General features: G+C 39.9%; 1 protein-coding gene across 1 annotated transcript in view; it reads right to left on the bottom strand.

The window, feature by feature from the left end:
- The window catches only part of CPA6 (carboxypeptidase A6), an 82,087-nt gene that overhangs the window by 13,254 nt on the left and 47,409 nt on the right, over positions 1-21,424 (bottom strand). The window contains exons 3-6 of the mRNA XM_050708778.1: positions 17,468-17,592; positions 14,055-14,169; positions 12,989-13,090; positions 12,053-12,157 (exon numbers count right to left, since the gene is read on the bottom strand). Coding sequence (XP_050564735.1) covers positions 12,053-12,157; positions 12,989-13,090; positions 14,055-14,169; positions 17,468-17,592 — 447 coding nt within the window. The remainder of the gene's footprint in view (positions 1-12,052; positions 12,158-12,988; positions 13,091-14,054; positions 14,170-17,467; positions 17,593-21,424) is intronic.

Consider the following 21,424-nt stretch of genomic DNA (forward strand, 5'->3'; position numbering starts at 1 on the left):
ATACTTAAAAATATCTCCTTAAAAGAGCCAAACATAATTAATTAATTTATGGTAATACACTCCTTAAAAATTACAAGGATAATTTTTTCAGAACCTTTCCAAATTTGCAAGAAGTTATATAATGAAAATATTTGAATTGATATTTTTAATTCAAAAACTACAAAATCATAGAATCATAGAATCACAGAATGGCTTGGGTTGAAAGGGACCTTAAAGGCCATCTAGTTCCAATCCTCCTGCCATGGGCAGGGACACCTCCCACCACACCAGGTTGTCCAAAGCCCCATCCAGCCTGGTCTTGAAAGCTTCCAGGGATGGGGCATCCACAGCTTCTCTGGGCAGCCTGCACCAGTGCCTCACAACCCTCTGCATAAAGAATTTCTTCCTTATATCTAATCTAAATCTTCCCTCTTTTAGTTTAAAACCATTCCCTCTTATTCTATCACTATATGCCCATGTAAAAAGTTGCTCTCCATGTCTTTTACGAGACCGGTTTAAGTATTGAAAAGCTGCAATGAAATCATCCCGGAGCCTTCTCTTCTCCATGCTGAACACCCCCGGCTCTCTCAGCCTTTCTTCATAAGAGAGGTGCTCCAGCCCTCTGATCAGCTTTGTGGCCCTCCTCTGGACCCGCTCTAACAGCCCCACACCCTTCTTGTGCTGGGCCCCCAGACCTGGACGCAGCACTCCAGGTGGGGCCTCACAAGGGCAGAGCAGAGGGCACAATCCCCTCCCTCCACCTGCTGGCCACCCCTCTGGTGATGCAGCCCAGGACGCAGTTGGCCTTCTGGGCTGCAAGCTTGCAGTGCTGGCTCGTGTTGAGCAAAATATCAAAGTCCCTCTAATTTTTTAAAGCTGCTCTGTTTTATTTTGAATGACTGCTGTATTTTATGAAATACTATGAGAGACTTCGGAGGCCTTTAATGCTTTGGAGGGCAGTAATACTTTTCAAACTTTTAAGTCTTGAAATTGATTTAGACCCACATATATCAATCATTCAGTTCTGTTCTTTAAAACATATGTGATTTATCTTAATAAACTGGTTACCCTTTCAGAGTACCATCTCACTTAAAATGTAATGGACCTGGTGCAGCTTTCTTCATGGAAAGCAAGAGTATAGATGGTGTAAACTAGTGTAAGTGAGATCATATTATTTCTTTCTGCTGAAATCATTTTGTCCTTCATACCAAATTTTTATCTGGCAGTTTCATTTGGCACATGCAATAAGGCAACACAGGCTGTATAATCTTACCTCCCTTAACTGGGAGGTCTTTGGCAACGTGCCTCACAGGCATTAAGGTGTGTGATTGCTGGAGCACAGCACACAACTTGCCTTTTGTGCAGTGACTTTCAAAGCCTCCGAATAATGATCGTGCGACCCCACCCCTAGCAGTGCTGAAACATTTTCTCCTCACTACGGCATAAGCAAGACAAATATAAACCATTAGTGAATTAACTGCATTGTAGTTTGCACACAGCCCTCAGAATACAAAGTGATGCTACTTCATAGAGCTCGATTCTGCTTCCCCATCATGCAATCAATAGCAGCTTTGCTGCCGAATGCGCAGAGAGCCAGGCTGGCCCAATAAATGCTGAATAGTGTTATTAGTGAATGAACAGATGATGCAGGAACCCTGCCAACAACGTGCAAGCAATCTGCCTGGGGGATGGGGGAAACGACCAGTGATTAATAGGAGGGGGCTCAATCATCTGGATCAGCAAAGAGTGGTGGTTTCTGACCAAGCTATGCCAGCTTAGGCTGGCTGAGGACCCGGACCATACAGAATTTAATTTGTGGGATGAAGTAAACAAAAGAGCCAAAGCAATAAAGCACAGGAGTTTTAAATGGATTTAGGACACAGTTGGACTTTTTATGAAGTGAGGGGATTGACTCAGAGGAACAAAGCAAGGAAACAGGGTTGAGAGAAACTCTGAAATTGCATGTGACCTTAATGATTTTTCTGTCCCACAATTAATTGTTATTATATTTAAAGTAACAATCAGCTTACATTGTTTCTGTCTTTGAATTTAACATTCACACTGAATGAACCCGTTACTATTTCAGCACAGGGAATTGACTCCATTGCTGTTTTACCAGAAATCACGCAAAAAATAAAATAGTAATAGTAATAATAAAAACCTTCTGATAACACAGGATTAACTCCTCTACTCATTTACAAAGACGTCAGTTAAAACATCCTTCTGATGGTAGCATATAACGTTTTACTATTCTCTGTATTTCCTACATTTTAGCAGGGTGATACTATGATCTGCCATTCAGGCCTTCACAGCCACTTTATCAGTTTGGCTAGTCAGTAGTTTTCTCTGTCATTGTACTTGGAAGCAGTACATCCTTTTATCCCCATTTTCCTTTTTACTACTACTAATGCCCTGTTCTGGCACTGTGGTCACAAGCAGAGTGGTGAGCCTATTTTTTAAGGAGAAGGTACAAATGAGTACCTAGAACTAAACATCTAAAAAGAAAGGGTCAAACTTTCAAGGTTGAAGCTTGAACCGTGTTTGAAACCTGAAACCATTTTTTTTCCCCAAGTAAAATCTTACTTCCTCTTTCATAATATACAGAAAACATTGCCCATAGGAGGAACACAAAAACAACAATGGAGAAAAATGACAGTGTGCTGCAACTACTCTGCAGCACTCAGAGGAGAACCCATAAAAAGACTGTGCAAGGGAGAAGGACCTGAGGTATCCCAAAGGTTTGCTTACAGTGCTACTTAGAGATTCAAATGGAGAAGATACTGACGCAGAGAAAAGGCAGAGGGATGACAACATGATTGACATGTTAGAGAAACAACGAGCAGTCCCACCGTGGCTGGGACCACTCTAGTAAAAGTAGTATCTTGTGGGGAAGAAGCTGGCTGCAGTTCCACAGTTCTGAGTGGAAATAGGAGATAGAACTTCTTGGTCCTGCTCAGAAGGGTAGTACATAACAAAACCCTCTTAAGTCCTAAATTGTTCAAGGACTATCTAGGTGGGAAGGGAAAAGCCAGTGTTATTCTGAAGCACTAAGAATTCTCTAAAAGGGGCAACAAAACTTGTCTCCTAGTAATTGTGTACAACTAATGCCCACATGAACTTAGTGGCAACCAACCAAGATGTTGGTCTTGTATATATTGAGGGAAACCCAATCTAATTCACTTGAGTAGATCATTAAATTAAATAGTTGAGATGCAGTTAAATAATTAAGATACACATTATTGCCTATAGTTCAGTTTCTGAAACAGCTAAGTTGTTGAAAGCACAGAATTTTCTTTCACAGTGTTTCATGAAAAATAATGCCTTTGCATATCAGTAGTTTTACTGAGGTCCTATTTACTCAACATCATCATAAAGGGCTGGGTTGCTAAAATATAAAGCAGTATTTCTTCCCTAGGACAAGTGTTGGAGCAACAATGTGAATTGTCTTCATGCACTGAAAAAGAACACATTCAACAGCTTAAAAGCCCTCACGGGGCAGAATTTGAACATCTTAGTGATTAATACTCACATAGGAGTTTGCACTAACAAATGTCATCGAACAATTCCTACTACAGGCACAAGACAGATGCAGGATTACCTTTATTTTATCAAAATGCATTCACATTGTGAAAAAATGAACAGCTGCAAGCACAATGAAAGTAATTTTAAGCTTCTTAAGATCATGGGTAGTTGGGAAGATGCAGCTGGGTAGTGGAAAGTACACAAGAGAAATAATGCAGAGCTTTTTTTCCTTTTGGAAAAGGAAGACCAGAAATAATTTTAAATATGTATATTTTCACCATCGTGAAGGTGTCACATCAAAGGAAAGGACCTTCTCTAAACAATAGTAATGTTGAATAGAACCTGGGAAAATCCATTATGGACCCGAAAAAGAGAAGAAATACTGCACAGCATAGAAATGGTTTGCCACAGCTGTTTTTAAAACAATGCATCACATGCCTCATTGTGGTGATATCACGGTACTGCACTCCATCTTTTTTGGCATTGGCTTAGGTTTTATCCATTAAAATAATAATAACAATAATAATAAAGCATCACAATCACAACTGAAGACCCAGTCCTGGAAACTCGTGTTAGTAGTATTCACAGCTACTTTATTTTCCTACCCGTCAGAATTGGTACATATCAGTAACATCTGTGTTCAGTAGTAAGAATGTGCTGGAGAGATGCAGAAACTCAGACCAAAGTGGGACGTAAGTTGGCTGGGGAAATAACAGACCTTGTTCAGAACTGAACCAGCTGTGGAGTGGAGGGGAGATGTTGAGTGGTAGCAGAAACTAGATACAGATAGGTGTGATTATGGCATGGAAACTTCAAATGGCAGGAACAGCATTTGGAAGGAAAAAAACATGTGGATAAAACAGATCCTGCATTTGTACCAGCACCTCTTGCTGTTGAAAGGCTGATGAATGAAGTACTGAGTGAAGAGGCTGAAAGAGGAGATCTCTCTGATGGAGCAAAACCAAATAACATTTCAGGCAGAAGCTCCTGACAGAAAAGAATGAATTAGCTAAAGATAAGTAAGGCTGAGTGTTTCAAATATAGATGCTGCAGGATGAAACAGATGGATTTTTCCCCCAGATAATGGATATACAGGGAGCACACAGAGAAGACTTTTTTTTTTTTTTTTTTTGGTTAGGCAGCTAAAAAGACAGCTGGGGAGACTAGAATCTGGCAAACAATAAAAATTAAGCTCAAATGATTGTATGACATTTACTGAAAAAGCTGTCAGAGCATTTGTGTAGTGGTGGCCAGGTGGCTGGCCCTTCAAGGTGAGAAGAGCCCAGCCTTCACAGTGCCACAATCACTCACACTTGGGAAGGGGGCTGCAGGGGGCCAGGATGCAGCCCTTAGAAGTTTCTGGTCCTGTTTTAAGAAACAAGGGTGAACAGAAAACTGATGAACAGGAGGAAAACACAGAAAAGAAGATTTTATAGAGTCAGCAGATGCAGTGGTTTAAAAACCACCAACAAAAAAATGTCAAGTCAAACCAACATCAGCTGAAGAGCTTTAGCTGAAGGGAAGGGACCTTGGAAAGAATGAACATATCCGGCTAAAGGGTGAAGGGAAAAATCTACAGATACAGTATTTGTTTTCACCTTACATGCCTCTGACTCTGGAATATTTCCAATAATTTCAAAAGCTCTTCAGGTTTCTGAGAGCCAGTACTCAGATATATGCTAAGATTAGGGGTACATCTGTCCCCAGGAACAGCAGTGGTATAAATGTAGGGCATACAGGGAGATACAGTCCTTGCTTGCTTTCCTGCACAGCTCAAAACCTCTGCTAGGAGAACGTAAAAAAAAATGGAGATGGAAAGCATATTTTGGTGTTTATGTGTGTGTGTGAACTAACTACATTGTCTCAAAGAATACGTAAATACAGGTGTAACGAGCATTCTTTAAATCAATACTTGTGTGAAATACTGGATTGTGGGAATGTGGCATTTCAGCTGTACCTGTCTGAAAGGCTTAAGTCTGTTGAGAAGTGATAGGTCAAGCATATAATCTTTAACAAACATTAGTCTATTGCTTCACATAACTCTTACAGACCCCTGAGATCAGAATATTTATGAAGTGGGTGAAAAACCGGTGTCTGAATCTCTTAATCAGTAGGGAGAGCAGCCAACATTTTGAGGCTCTTGTAGTTACAGAGGGCAAGGGGAAATAAATCTCCTGTGTCTTAAAGGCTTACCAACTTTGATGCAATTCAAGGCCCAGAAATGATCCAGAAAGTGAGGCTGCTTTCCTGACAGTGTGGACATCAGCACTGGAATGAGTGAGTGATTGAGTGCTGCTCTGCCTGCTGATGCAGCATCTCACAGGTGGTTTGTCCATCAGGACCTGGACTGTGGAACTTTGCAGAATGAGTATAAATGCTAAACTGGCTTTCAGCAGTTCTTAAAGTAGGAGTAGTTATAGCTTTATGGCCTTCTGACCACATGGCCTGACTAGCACTGAAGAACAGCCAAACCTTTTTAAAATTGTTGCCGTCTTGGTCTCCTGCTTGGACCTGCCTTTGATCACACTGTTGTCCTCATTCAGTTCTGTATATGTATCTCTGTTATTTTAGGTATTCTGCCCTCACAGTCAAGCACTTCATAAACGTTCCCTAGAAGAATCTGAGGCCTCAAAACTTCCAAAATTCCTGGTAAAAACTGGTCTCTGGGGCCTGGTCTGCAAGCCTGGTGGCTGCTTTATTGGCAGTATGCATCCCACAAGGTGTCTCATAAATCAGTCTCAATCTTAGAATACTGTAGGCAGGTGTTGCCATTTTGCTTCTTGGACAGTCTCTGCATTTCTCTTAGCTCACTGCTATGGAGTGCAAAGATAGGATTAGGATTCAGGCCTGGCTATGGCAGCAATCAATATCAATGTCAGCATTTAAAAAAAATCTGCCCAGCCTTTTTTTTTTTTTTTTGGCTGGGGTTACCTCTCTGCTCCCTGGCTGCATGATGAAGCACAAACACATTGCCTTGGATAATGTGGGAACTCATATAATTGGGATCATAGGAGACACACATTTCAGAATTTGGACTTGCAACCGTGCATCTCTCAAATTAAAGTATATAGAGCATATTGATATCTTTCTCAGATTTGGGATTCTTTTGAGATTAGACAGCTATTATGACCCATATGATGCAGTGCTGCAAGGGCTCTTGGCTTCAGAGTGCACATTTGGATTCTTCTTTTATACAGCTCCTTTCCAGTGGATAGGGGTGAGGGAATTGTCATGGGTGGTCTAGCAAGGTCAGTGCCTGAACCAAACTTATTAAGTCACCTTGATCAAATCAGAAGTAGTTCTGAACATGTTTTCAACAAAGACCTTAAATATTGGGTAGGTTCTGTCCCCGAGGAAACAGACAGCAACATTAGTAATCCAGGAGAAAAAAACAAAACAAAACACGTAACAGTCTCACATTAAAGAAATGGGGGTATGTGCAGTGCAATGTAAGCACAATGTGACACTACTAACATTCAAAGAATAATAATGTTATTTTGAGGAAAATCCCCAAACTTAAACATTTCAAAAACGTAAGAGGCTAGGGAGTCTATGGAAGAGAATGCCACCATTCACATTTGAGGTGTAGATCTGCTGAAATGGCAGTTTTCCTTTTTTTCCTAGAAAGGCCCACTTTTGCGGATTGGTGAAGAAGGTGGTAGTGGAGGGTAATGTATTTCCAAAGTGTAAGACTATTTGCACTGTCATTTGAAAACCTGATGAGGCCACTCACTTAGGGGACTGCATTTGATCTCAGTGGACTTTTTCTTTCTACTTGCCATTGTATTCTAAGTACATTTTGTCATGAAGAAGTACAATCAGTGCTTTTTTCATGGAAGCCGTTAATTAAATTTCTTGAATTTTCTAATCTTTCAGGTTTAAAATACAACTTCTTTCAACAAAAGCAAAGAATAGGGCATCTTAAAGTTACACCTCTTGTATTTTGTTTTCTGAAAATGTTGTATGAGCAACATTTCAAGGTTATATATCATTGACATGGCTCAAATGGCAGCATTTATTAGAAGGAAGAAAGTCAAACCAGATGTAATGTGAATCCTCATCTGCTTCCACTAAAACTGAAATTGAAACCTAGTTTTGATGTTAATTTGAATAGCAGCCTGTGAACGATATTTCAGATTTTCAAAACAATGGTAAAATCTTAAATCTGAAATCTGGATAATTAGATGTATGATTTTTGCTTTTAGTCTCTTAGCTGCACACCCAGTGAAGAGGAGTTAAATGCTCTTAGTTAACACATATACATACTTAATGTACTTCTGCAAAAAGTCTGTAGATTTTTGCTTCCTTGTTTATGTGAAGGGCTATTTAATATTGGTTAAATATGTTATGTCTGATTTTTTTTTTGTCTAAAGCCTACTGCTTTCTACAAGGTAATTACACATACTAGAGTCCCTTTCTTTCCAGTATGTAATATTTACTAACCCATTTTAATGTATGATTAGATTCCATGCAGATGTTTTGAAAATGTAGGAGGATATTTATTTATTTTTTAATTTACTGCTGTGGAAACAAATTCCGGGTTGCATTAGATTCATTTATCTTTGCAGGTTGCCTTCAGAGTAGTCCATGTGTAATCAGTTCCATTTTCTTTCACAGTTCTTATTGCTTCCCTATACTCCACTGCAGGTTCCTAATATTTCCACTGTCAGGGACTTTATCTCTGGCCGTTTTCAGCTGAGTAAGGCTTGAGGTTGGTGGAACTCCACTGTAAGCAGTTATCCATGGCAAATAATTATTGCCAGGTTTTCTACTACAATACATACACAGACACTTCTCTGTGGCTCATTAGCTGGTACCTAAAACTCTGACCCTGCATGCACAGGAGTCCTATTTCTTGACCTAAAATTCAGTGACCATGAGGTAGTGTTTGTCAGAGGCCATCAGTATTACTAATCCCTGTAGAACATCTGATTATCTTTAGCTGACACTAAAGGCATTCAGGGCCGCCTACTACAGAAACAGACAGTGAATTTCTTAACACCAGACCTATGGGATACCAAGCCAAGGCCAGAGCTCATCCTGGAGTAATTATATATATATTTTTTAAAGGAACAACAACAACAACAAGAAAACAAAAACAAATAAAAAAACACCACTCTGAAACCAAAAAAATGGTCTTTGCTCTCCTTTTGTTTCAGAACACAAGGAGGTTGGTTTTGTACTTCAGTTATATTACTACATAATGCAAAACTCTTCCCTGTATGTTCTTTCTCTTTTTTAGTCTTAAACCTCTCCCTGTGTATCTTTCTCCCTTTTCCCTTAGTTCAGCTGTTCCTTTTCTCTAACTATTGTATTTGCCTGAATCTAGAAGGAGCTTGCATAGCAGGCTGCCTCTTGTCTTCCCACACTCTGGCCCCACATCCTTATTTCCCAAGTCTGCTCTGCCTTGCTCTGCTTTGCATTTTCAAATAGATGGGAACCAGGTCCTGCTTGGCTGAGCAGCTACAGATGCTTTGGAGAAAGTGGGGAGTTACTGCCTGTGCCCCAGTAAGCTGCTAACAACCAGTTGCCCAGTGGCACCTCCACCATATGGGAGGGAGGTGGTGTCTCCCATGCATGCAGGAAATTTGCTGGCACACCCCAACCTGTTGCTTCCAGGGGCAAAAGGAAGATACTGAGGGCTCCCAAGCTGGCTGGTCATGTCTTGAGCTTGAATATAAAGACACATTCATACACAGAGGCTGTTTTCTAAGCTAAATCTCCTGAAAAGCCTTGTGGTACACTGGAGTATGGATACCTGAAAAGATGGGTTATGTCTCGAATCCCACATAGACCTCCCACTTAGGTCAGGAGGTTTCCTATGTATAAAATAGCTTGGGAATTAAAGTCAAGTGTTTCAACGTAAGTGATAATAAATTGTTCCTCAGCTTATAGCCATCAGGACCCCAAGTCCACCCCCAGCCCTTACTGTCAGTGCCCATCCACAGGCACCCCACCCTGCCCAGGGCCTAGGACCCCATTTCAGCCCCTGGGTCCATCAGCCCCTGTCCCAGCAAGGCCTCAGCAGGGCCAGCCTCCGGCAGTCCACAGGCCGGCCTTACCCATCCATGGTCCCTGCTGAGCTGGGCCCATCCACAGGCCCACATCCTGGCCTGTCCTTGGCCTGTCCCAATCCCCAGGGAGGTCCTGATACCTGGGGCTCCTGGCTCGGGTGGTGGGATGGGACAGGCTGCCAGGCCCATGTCATCCCTGTCCATGGCCCCCAGGGAGCCGCCAGCAACTCAGCAGCCTGACAGTGGCAATAAAAACAAGTGACAGAGGTCACAGTGTGAAGTGAAAGCACGATAAAATATTTCAGTCTGCCTGCACAGTAAAGGGACGTGCATCTGCTGTTCCTGCTAGAGGAGAGCCTAACTTCACATAAATCCAGCTTCTTCTTTTGCTTGCCTTAAATCAATGGGCTTGTGGTGCTATTCCTTAGAGTCGACAGACATGCCTGGAAAAATCGGTTTCCAAGTGGACTGCCCTTTCTCAGAACTGCCCTTAGGCGCCAGGGAGGATGGAAAGTGGTGCTTACGGGAGGCGTTTGCCAGCAAAAGAGAACTGCAGAGTTTAAAGCACAGAGAGACCTACAGTTTTCCCAGAGTTCTTACTAAAATTGCCCAATCCCTTTGGGAAAAGCATTATTCTGATCCAAACCATGTAATTGTCTTGTCCCTTCTCCCCTCCTAGCCATTTTAATATAATGAGGCTGTAAGCACAATTCTTATCCTGATGCATTTTGCTTTAATGCTGGATTGAAGTATTGCTCTAAGGAAAGAAGAAAATGTCTGTCATCTGTGAAAAAAGGCAATCCATGACCAAGATGGGCAGAACTATACATTCTTGTAGTCTCAAGGAACTCTTCAGTTCTGTAAAAACTTTCTTTAATCTAGGAAAATGCCTTTATATAGTTAGTGAAACATTCCTACTAGCAAGCTACTCTCCGAGGATCTCAAATAACAACCAGAAGGTTTTCATATCCACATACACAGCCTATGTTCTTCAATAAGCTCTACAGAGAAACCTCATGATTTTTACCTTGCTTCCACATTGTAGTGCTTTTTGTTAAAACCTCCATGAGGAAGATGTACCTGAGCAGAAGGCTTTCCACCAGTGCCTGTGTGTTCCAAACCTCTCCCTGCCTTCCTGCAGCCTTTTCTCCGGGGTAGGAGAGTTGCTCAGGAACACCTGCAAGTTTGTTCACCTTCACACTAAAAGGAGTTGTAATAAAAATACACATTATCATTGCACACAGCTTTGGAGATCAGCTTCTGGATCTGGTTTAGCCCATCCATCCATCAGCAGATGTGCTGAGAGGCTCACCTAATTGTAATAGCTTCATTATTTCAGTACTTGCCCTACATGCTGCTGTGACTTTTGGAGGAATTCACATATGGTAATATGATCATCTCAGCTATCTCTGTGGTAATGACACAGTCTAATACCATTAGGGTGAAAGGCTGATCTCTGAGGTCCCTACCTACCCGGGTTTTTCTGTGATTCTTTTCTATGATTCTAGGGTGTTCATGATGCAGAAATTTACTCTCATGAAGTGACTTACAGGGTCAGGATCTTTTTGCTGAATGGAGAGACCCCAGAAAATCAAAGGCAGATAAATAGCATTCTGGAATCCATAGTGATGGGGTGGAAGAGAAGTGAGAAAATTGTGTTCATAGGAAGGACCTTGCAAAGAAAGATTTTGCATCATTTATTTTGTGCAAAAAATGGTATGCAAAAATACTCAGAGCACATCTGTTGCTTTTTTTGAAGCCTTCTTTGACCTCTGTAAGCTGCATTGCAAAATAATCTCCACTGTGCAGATGATATTTGGTCTTGAGAAGAAGTTTTTGGTTAAGAGGAAATGTGAAAATCCTGCAAACATATCATGCATCTGAAATGAATCCCAAATTAGAAGAGATTAAGTATTGATACTAAAAAATAAAAATAAAAAATCCGTTGCACAAGTGGAATGCAAAATTACAAATCCTTTGATTTCCTTGATCATTTGAAAATTTGCAATATGAAAGTTAGATCCCAGATATCAAAGATAAAGGGGCAATAAGTCCAATAGCACAGGATCAAACAAACATTGGAGGAACCATATGATATTCAGATAATACAAAATCCATAATTTTAGATGAAATTTGTATACAATTTTAGCTTCCTATTCCTATATAATTACACAAAAGAGAAAGGTCTTTCTTCATTCAAGTCCTTAAAGCAAAGATATTGCTGATCTGATCTGAAGCAGTACACACTGGCACTGATTTACCTGGACAATTACCAGAGTTAAAATCTCCACATATTTAGGTCTTGGAATAAAATCCTACTTCATATCTCGGCCAATATGTGGCTGGCATATTTTTGTCCTGTGCCTAGCTGTGTCTGGCTGTCGTTATCAGCTTCGTTTACCAAGCACTTAGTGTTCCACAAATATATATATATAAAAGCAGTAAAATAGCTAGTTATGGTTCTTAATAGTAATATACTAGATGAAATGTTTATTGAACTGAAGGAGCCGCATTGCTCTAAATGATTGAATACTTACTTCTTTCACGAACCACTGGCAAAAGGCAGGGCCAATCCACTCTCTAGCATGAATCCCACAGTCTATCCAGACAGCTTTCTTGTAAGGTCGTGCTCTTTTACCTAGCTTGAAGTGTGAATATTCATAGACATATCAATTGATCTCATGACATTGGTGAGACAAAACAATGAGAAAATAACAGAGTATTTGAAACACTGAACCATTTTGAATTTCTTTGTATTAGGGAACATAAACTGATTGCTTACAAAGGAAAATGATATGCTGATATGGCCAAGATAATGAGCCTGATACATGGAAGAAAAATACAGGAAAAGTGAGATCTGTCAATTCCTCTATTATGAGTAATGAAGTCCTTAACTATCACATGGAGCAGGGTGAGGAAAAACAATGCTATAGGAGTAGCCTGATGCAGAATCAAATTTTAGGAATTCTGAACAGTGGATGAAAAGAAAGTACATTGATATTAAACTTTTTTTTTTTTTTTGTGCCTTGTTGAAACCTTCTAATTCTGTGGTCCTAATACTGCATTGAGAACACACAGTCATGGATTTTCTTCAATAGCTGAACAGGATGCGTGTGTGGCACATGCTGAGAAGGGATCCAGAGGGATCCTCTGGGATCCTGCTCTGGCGGAATTGCTTTACAGGTTGGCTGCAAAACTTTCCAAGTCCCTTAAATCCAAATCCTGCTAATTGTACATGCTGTGTGCTATCTGCATGTGTATCAACCCAATTAAATAGGATTTGGCATTTAGTTTTCCAGCTTTTTTCTTTTTTTCATTAAGGGTGACATTCAGAATGATACTTAGGTGTTAGTAACTCTTCCTTAGGAAACACTGATAACCTGCATCTCTGGTGCACATAGCGTAATATAAGTAACTAAGTGTCTGCCACCAATTCCAGATTTTAGTTTGCTCAATGACTATTTAATCTTTACCTTGAGTACAAACAGTGGTCTCCCTTCATAGGATTTTCCAACAGAGAACATATGAACAAGATCTGAATGACTTTTATTCAGATGATGCATCCAGTCTTGGATCTGCAAATACAGAAGTAAAATTGTTGCTTCAGTCTTTGCATTTCATGGTAAAGCAACTGTTATTAATCTCAAGTGTCAGTCCTCGGTATGTTTTTGTATTTTCTTGTAGTTTTTCTTTTTGTCTTATTTGTTTTGTTTTGTGTTTGTTTTCATAATCAAATTACCATTGGGTTCTCATAGCTCTATTGCCAGAGGCTGGATGCTGCCTGCAGTTACCTTTTATTTTATTTAATTTTGTTTTTCCAATGTTATTATTGGAATGCATTAGCTGTTCACCAAATATCTGCTGATGAATCTAATAAGCTGCTCCCTTTAAACAGTAAGAATGGACTAAACGAAGGAGACCCATGAGTCTACTCGTCAATACACAGGATGGCAAACAGGTTCAGTAAGCGAGGAGTACCTGTAGGAACACCTGTAGGATTCAGCACTACTTATATTATTTGCTTATTTGACAGGCATCAGATCTCACTGAGGCACAACACCCTGCACGCTCAGTCTAGTGACTTCATTTTGGTGCATACCGAAATTCTATATGTGAATACACTGACATCAACAGATTACCCAGCTATCTTTCTGGACAGTATCCCTTCTACATAAATCTGTATTGAAATGCTTTGAAATTGTCTTTGGACACCTTGTGCAAATACTTAAACTTTTGTTCATATTCCTTGCTGAAATGAATCAGTGAGACTAATCACTCAGAATCTCTTACATCAGAATAGAAGACCTGTTTTAAGAACAAAACTCAAAAGCTGTCAAAGATAGTTACATGTAAATATATGCCTTGAATAAAAATGCATAACAATATATATATTTTAAGAAGGTGCCTATTTTTGAACAAACATTTAGAACACTTCTGAAGATGAGCAAGCAACCATAACTTGCACAGAGGTTGAAATTTCAGTCTCATGAAATGAGGCAGATGTAGCAGATACAAGGTGCAATATGAATTTTCACGTACTTCTTCCAGGGAGTGATATACTTCATAGTTATACCCAGGGAGGGACCTTCGATTCCTATATGACTTCAGTCCAGTTTGGTTTTCTATTGCTTTCTGCAGATCTGATATGAGAATCCTAGGTAAAAAAAGATTTTTGAAAAACTAGTAGAACACACAGGCTAAAGCAAAATAACAATCACATTTGGAAGAAATACAGCAGGAGTTAAAACATCCTGATGTTACCTCATCTGTTATATTTTGACAGTATAGTGCTTGAGGCTTATTTGAATATATGCTGTCAACTAAATACTCCAGTTGCTTTGAAATCAAACAGTGCCTTCAAAAAACACAATGAGCTTGTTAAGTGAATAAAACAGAATGATGTAAATAATGCAGCCAATGTGAAGAAGAAACCACTTCCATTTGTTTATGGAGCAGCATTTGTTGTCATCTTTTATAATCCAGTTATACTATGTGATCATGGATCTTCAAAAATTGGTTTCAAAACCATAAAAAATATTTTTAGGCTTAGAAAAGCATGTACACGCTTTCTCTCAAGAGTATCATACTGGCATGGGCTATTACATATATCTATAAGTTGTAGAGGCAAAAAATTAGAATTAAGAATTTGGTGGGTGGCATTATTCCGTCTGAAACACAAAAAATGACAAAGAAAGTTTCTTAAATATGGTTGTTATTTACATTTATCTACTTTGCAATAGTTGTCTGCTGGTTATTTTAAAATAGCTTGGGAAAAACATGAAACAACACTAAGTTAGTGTAACAAATATACTTGCAAAAAAGTGAGAGTCTTTGCATTAAGAGCAAAAGGCAGGAACAATGGTTCAAGCTGAAAACTTTCCTATTTTATTCCAGAACCAAATAATGATACAAACCCAAAATATAATATGGAAGATATCTAAAAAGAATTATTATATCAGAGAGGGTGGAGCATCTATCTCCTCCATCACACAGTAGCTGGGAATATCATCACTGACAGCAATAGCGATGCCACTGTGAAACTGAGGGCAGTGCTGGTATTGCCACCTCCTTTTGAATGGAACTTCAAAAGCGCACAGCAATGTGTAATCTTCACACCATTAATTCATCATTCCTGTAAAACGATGGTCACACTCGACCTTTTAAAGTCTTACAGGCATTAGCTGCAATGATCAGAAAGAGATGGAAAAAAAAAAAAGCATTCACTCAGATCCTAAACGAACTAACTGCGCAGCAGATACCTCAAAGACAATAGGTCTATATCTACATATAAATCAAAGTAAAGGTTATCTGCATTCTTCAAATGTCTCATGGAAGTAATTGTATAATTAAGAATTACATTGTTCTACATCAGAAACTTTTATTAAACAGACTAAGGACTTATAGTCTTGACTTGCAAAATGCCATACACTGCAAGACCAGTACTGTAAAGCACTTAAGCCTCTAATTAGATTAAAGCAGCGTTTTTATTCAAATAGTTAGGGCATCTAATATGTTAAAGAAATGCTTACCTGCTGTGCTGAATTCTGATTAGTGTAAGTACCTACCAGGATCATGCTCTGTTTGCTTTCACAATGCTAGATTTAATTTCACAACTCCTGCTTGTCCATGTGTCTGTACTCCAGATGAGGTATGATAATCTTTGTTTACTTTTAAACAACTTTGTACTGTGTGCTTATAACATCCAAAGGCTCTTCAGTTCCTCAGATCTGAATACAACCTAAATGCCTTCATTGCCAGAGAACTAACAATCTAGACAGCTTGTAATAGCAGTAATGGTTTGTCTGATGCCTGACCTATTTTCATGGCTGCCTTGTCATAAAGTCAAGCACTGGGACAGACAAGCCTCTCTTCCAGACAAGGGATGGTCACCCTGTCCATTATTGGGGCTGCTTCATGCTTCCTGTCTTCAGACATTGGCTGCACATCACGTCAGCCTTGCTCCAGCTGCTCCCTGACTATACCTGCTGCTCCTCTCATGACAAGCCCTCCCAACTCTTGCTGAGGTACAGATCTCAGGAGGCTTTTCAGGACAAGCACACGCTCATCTGTGGCTTTGCAGGGTTTTGCTGCTAGGTGTCCTGATGGCTGGGACAAGCAGACAAGAAGTCCGAAATGGGCAGCAGGAAGATGAAGAGAGGGAACAAAGAAACAGCCTGCCCCTAACAGAATGATGCCCAGCTTCCTCCTAAGCACACATCTCTCGTGTGCCAAGTGTCACAGAGGTCCTCTGGAAAATGTATGTAGGGTATTCCAAGTGTTTGCAGCATAATGCAATTTTAGGCAGACTGCAGAGGCCCTTAGCTCTTTCTTAGCTCAGTTCGTACCTTTGCATGCCCTGCTTTGCAACCTACATAAAGTTCTTCATGTATAATGAGTATTTATGACACATATAAAGTGGTCTTCTGTCATTTCATTAAGGGTGGTAATTGTGAGCAGGAACAGCAGCAAGAGTGAATGCAGCTGTTGGGGCACGGTAATTAAGGGACTTTCTTGTTATAAGCACAGGAAAACAATTACAGAAATCGCCATCTCCTTTCTAAATGTAAACAACACTGAAGCAGTGTAAACCCCACATGAAAGTAGCTCTGAACTTCAGCTACTGGGCCTGAATAAATAATTTCCTTACGTTTGTTTTTGTATTTTTAGAACAACAAATTAGTAGGAAACCACAGTTGCAATAAAAATGGAACTTTGATAACAGCACATATAATATACAATATGCTTTGTGCCATTCTCATCTTCTCACTGAGAAATAAGTATTAAAAGCCTCATGTAGGGCTTTATTCATCAGATGCTTGAGAATTCAAATAACTCTTCGTTGAGTATTCATGTACTTAAGCATCTCACTGAAAAGGCTTTAATGACAAGATCATCACTCGTGTCTAATATAAGTGTATCAAATTGATAAATATCATTTGACAAGTATACTTCAAAAATGTCTGGAATGTTTTCAAGAAACCCTGTAAATGATATCTGATCCTTAATGTGCATTTGTTCCATATGACTTGAATAGGGTCAGTAGGAATGGAGAGTTATAAAACAGAACCAGTATGTTCCTTTATAATTCATGAACTCTTTCCTCCTCATTTACAGCATACTTGTAAACAAGCCTAGCTCCTGCTAAACACAGGGAGAGGCAAAGCAGACTGCAGAATTAGTAATTACCATCCCTCTCTTAACAGATGTGATTTCATATACTTTGAAAACACTTAAGCTTGACTCCAAAGGAGGACATTTAATTAAAACTGCCTGCCTGTGGGAGATTTTCTGTTCTCCCATTAAAATGGTTCTTTTCTTGGCAATGCCTAGCTGTCTGCCAGTCTAATTGCTACATGGAACATATTTTCAAGTGCACTTGGTGTGGTAGACGCAGACCTGCCTTGGAGGCCAGGTCTCCGGAGAGATGCACAGAACGGGAAGCACAGGCTTACGTGTACTGGATGTTGGCTTGCTGGAGGAAGGGTAGCAGACTTCGGGATGTGTTCTGTGGTACTCGCACGTCGGTGACCGTACCTTCGACGATGTGGAAGGTGCTGCTGGGCTGCCACAGGTCCACCTGTAGTGCAGGAACCAACCTGTAATTCATATGTATTCAGTGTAGGTGGGGAAATCCAGGAGATGGCACGCTTGAAGCTATGTAGGCAAACACTGTAGACATGGTATAGACAGTAAAACTGTATTGGCTGGTCCAGCTGAATACCTAGGGAAATGGAGCAGATTTTGAGGAATTATTGTGTTCAGTTTACCATAATTCTCCTGGGAGATTTGCTAATGGGAAGAGAGAATGGCCTCAGAAATGTGCCCCCTCAAATGGCTCAAAACAAAGGCTACCTCCAACTTTGTGTTCCTCCTTGGGCTACTATACGTTCCCTGTTGTATTAGCTTCTGTGGAGTCCATGAGTCTTTATTTATTTATTTATTTATTTAATGAGGTGTTTTTTATAGTCATTAGTGCAGTAAAAGAAATGAACACTCAGGAGAGGTGGAAACTGTAACATGCACCTGTGTTGTTTGCAACGTGTACCATTTTATTTTTGATAATAAATAGAACAGAGTTCAGTAACAGAAGGTCATCAGTGCTCTGAAGGAAGCTGTGATCTACCCAATCATTTTAAATGAAATGACAAAATGGCAAGATTAATATAGTGAAATATTCACAATCTTCTAAAAAAGATGCTAGCTACTAAATTATAGCACAATTATTTATTGCTATCTATACTTGAATATACCGAAGGAATGCTTCTTGTTTCCTTTTACTTTCTTTGGTTGCCAAATATGAAATACACTTGGAAATTTTAGCCCAGAACTTGAATTTTTAAGAAAGTTTCCAAAAGGGAATTGAAACTTGGTGTTCTGTACCCTGTAGCAAATGGTGGTGTACTGCTCAGCCATATCAACAACAGATGTACAGACTCTTAAATGGAGGTGAAAAGAGTTTCTCCTCAACCAGTGCAAGTCCAGTGGCACAAATACAAGTTACCAAACCTCTTCTGAGAGCTGCTGGCTAGCAGTAGGAGAATATGGAATGGAGTACCAGCAACAACCTCTGTGTAAATACAACAAATATCTGTCAAGATCTGCCAGCCTTACAAATATGTTTGTGTACTGAATATAAAGACAATAATTTAGTAGGCACTACCATGTATTCACATTTCTTAAAGAAAATTTAAAAATTATTAATACATGATAAATATCCTTTGAGGTTTATTGTGATCAGCTGTGCTAGGCTGCACTGATGAAAGCCATGGACACAGCTCATGAGTGTCCCTTTTCTGACTTGCTTTCCAGGTTTCTAAGAAGGTTTTTATAAAGCAGGTTTTAAAAGCTCCTGACTTCTGTGCCACAGGAGCTATTTTGGAAATACCTAACACATCTCAGTCTTGTTTTGAACCTTATTTGAGAAGACAGTACAATCTCGTAACAGAGGTTTAGTTCCAACAACTTCTTAAATGGTTGTAAGTAAGAGTAATCTGACTACCAGGAAGGCATCTGATCCTGAACTTGATGCTGCCGCAGTAGTGACTTCAGTCCAGTTAATCCAATTAAATGTCTGCTGCATCAGAAGGAGAAAATGCAAGCACAGGGGCAGTGTCTTCTACTCCTGCCAAAACCACTCTTTGTTTCATGCTGCCACAATATGGTCTGGAGATCCATGTGACAGTGGTGGGTAGGCACAGCATCTTTTGAAGTCTAACACCACGACTGGCAAAGTTCATGAGGCTTGTGAAGCTGACAGCAGCTATGGCAGATGGTCAGTACAAACTGAACTCATGAATTAAATGGTGCTAAATGCAGCTTATAAATAAACATCCTCTCACTGTGCTAACACCTTATGTTTGTTAGTATATCTGTCTTTCGTATTTTGATTAATTATAGTCATCCAGTGAAATTCCCCCCTAATTCAACGAGGTTGATTTCACACATGGTTAATTAGGAATATGTATTTGACTTTTAAGATTTATGCCTAAAAATACACAGCACAAAGGGTAACTTCATTGCTCTTGGACTAACAGCATATCAATCAGCTCAGCATGAGACATCCTTATAAAAATAACAACAAATTGTTACATACAAGCTAAGTGCAACTGAAGCATCTCCTAATACCTAAGCATACAAAATGAGATATAAAAGTTGCAAATATTACGAAAAATAATCACAATTGAGATACACCTGAAACTTGTCTTTGTTCTTGATAGTTATTCAGGATTTATTTTGGTGAATTTCTTCAGTATCATGGAGAAGATAAACCAACATTCACAGTATTGGTTACAACATCATGGAGCTTTTTCATTTCTGAGGTGTTCTAGCTATCCCTCACATTACTGGCTGCAAGGAAATAGCAAAAGCAGAACTAATCTTTTAAAGGATGAAATCAGCAGTATATTGCATACCAGGAACTGTTGGCAAAAATGCAGTGTTTCACTACTGGGACTGTGCTGGAAGTGAGACAAAGAAATCCCATTTTTAGAATGCAAATCACTCCTCTTCAACCCAGTTCCCTATTTGGATAGTGTGGCTTCATCTGATTCCACTTTTTATCCTTTGCAATGTAAACAACGTATTGAGTGCTCATCTGGGAGATGTTACCTGTGCTGTTCAGAGCAGCACTTCAATTGCTGACTTGATTTTGCTTTATAAAGCATGTAACAAGAAACACATTTCTTCAACAGACATCCTATTTATATTGCAGCTTCCAGCTTGGCCTTGGCATGGTGTAGAGACTGTGCATGAAAACAAATAGAAGATGGGTTGCAGAATAGGCATGTTTGGACTGAGCATATCCAATCATCCTTTACTCACTGTCAGTTTTAGGAGACCTCATCATTGCATGTCCAGTGGACGCTAAGGGCTCCATCGGAGTCATCGCTCTTCTTTCAGCATCATTCCTCCAGCAATCATGCCTTGGATTTCCATGCTGTTCTTCACTGGCTAGCAAGTGGTGTTCTTCTGTTCTCTCTACTATTTTTGATGGTGTCCTGTCCCCACACATCACACATTACCTTTTGAACAGCGTTATAGATGGTGTACCAGTCAGTACCAAAAGACATTTATTCGTCGTGTAGGTTGTGAGATTCACTAGGTGGTGGGACGATTCTCCAGCAACCAGAACAAGCAGATGCAGAAATCCTACTGAACTTCCTGAAGACATAGCCAAATAATTGAAACACAAAATTTACCCAGTATCTTGAGGCTAGAGGAAAAGAAATATGCTTTAGTGTATGTCTGTAAACCTAAATATTTTCTTCTCCTTTGACTGGGCCTTCCAGTACTGTTTCCTTTGCAAGTCCTTTCCTACATGTCATGCACCAGGTTGCCTTTAGGGGGTCATGGGCTGTTTCAGGCTGTTTCAGGCTGTTTTTGGTCTCTGGACAACAAGCAGAATATGGGCTGGATTTTTCAGCAGGCTCAGACTCGGGACCAATCATTTGGCACCTGCTGCTGCACTCAGGTGTGACTCTGGGTGCCTGTTCTTGGGGTCAGTGGTGACTCCACATATGCCCGCTGAGTGGTCTTTCCCAGAATCTCACTGGAGGCATGAGCGTTGCTTTCTATGACAAGAAATGTTTCTATGAAAAGCACACGGAGAAATACCTTTTCCCAGGGGTTTTAAGCATGTGAACAAACAAGGTGTAAGAGATTATTAATTGTGATTATATAATAAGCATCCTTTTTTTAACTGCCCATCCCTTTTTCAACCTTGCTCCAACCTTGCTTTCAACCATAAAAGTCCCTGGGATTCAGTTTGTGCTTAGGAAAGCAGATGCTCTTTGGGTTTCATATAGGCCTTTCTCTTTAACTTGAGGTGCTAAAGAGAGCTGAAGGGTGTAAATGTATTTGCTTTTACCTGGACAATTTCCAAACTACAGCAAAAATGAACTCATTCATCA

The sequence above is a fragment of the Cygnus atratus genome, chromosome 2, assembly GCF_013377495.2.
Source record: "Cygnus atratus isolate AKBS03 ecotype Queensland, Australia chromosome 2, CAtr_DNAZoo_HiC_assembly, whole genome shotgun sequence".
Lineage (NCBI taxonomy): Eukaryota > Metazoa > Chordata > Aves > Anseriformes > Anatidae > Cygnus > Cygnus atratus.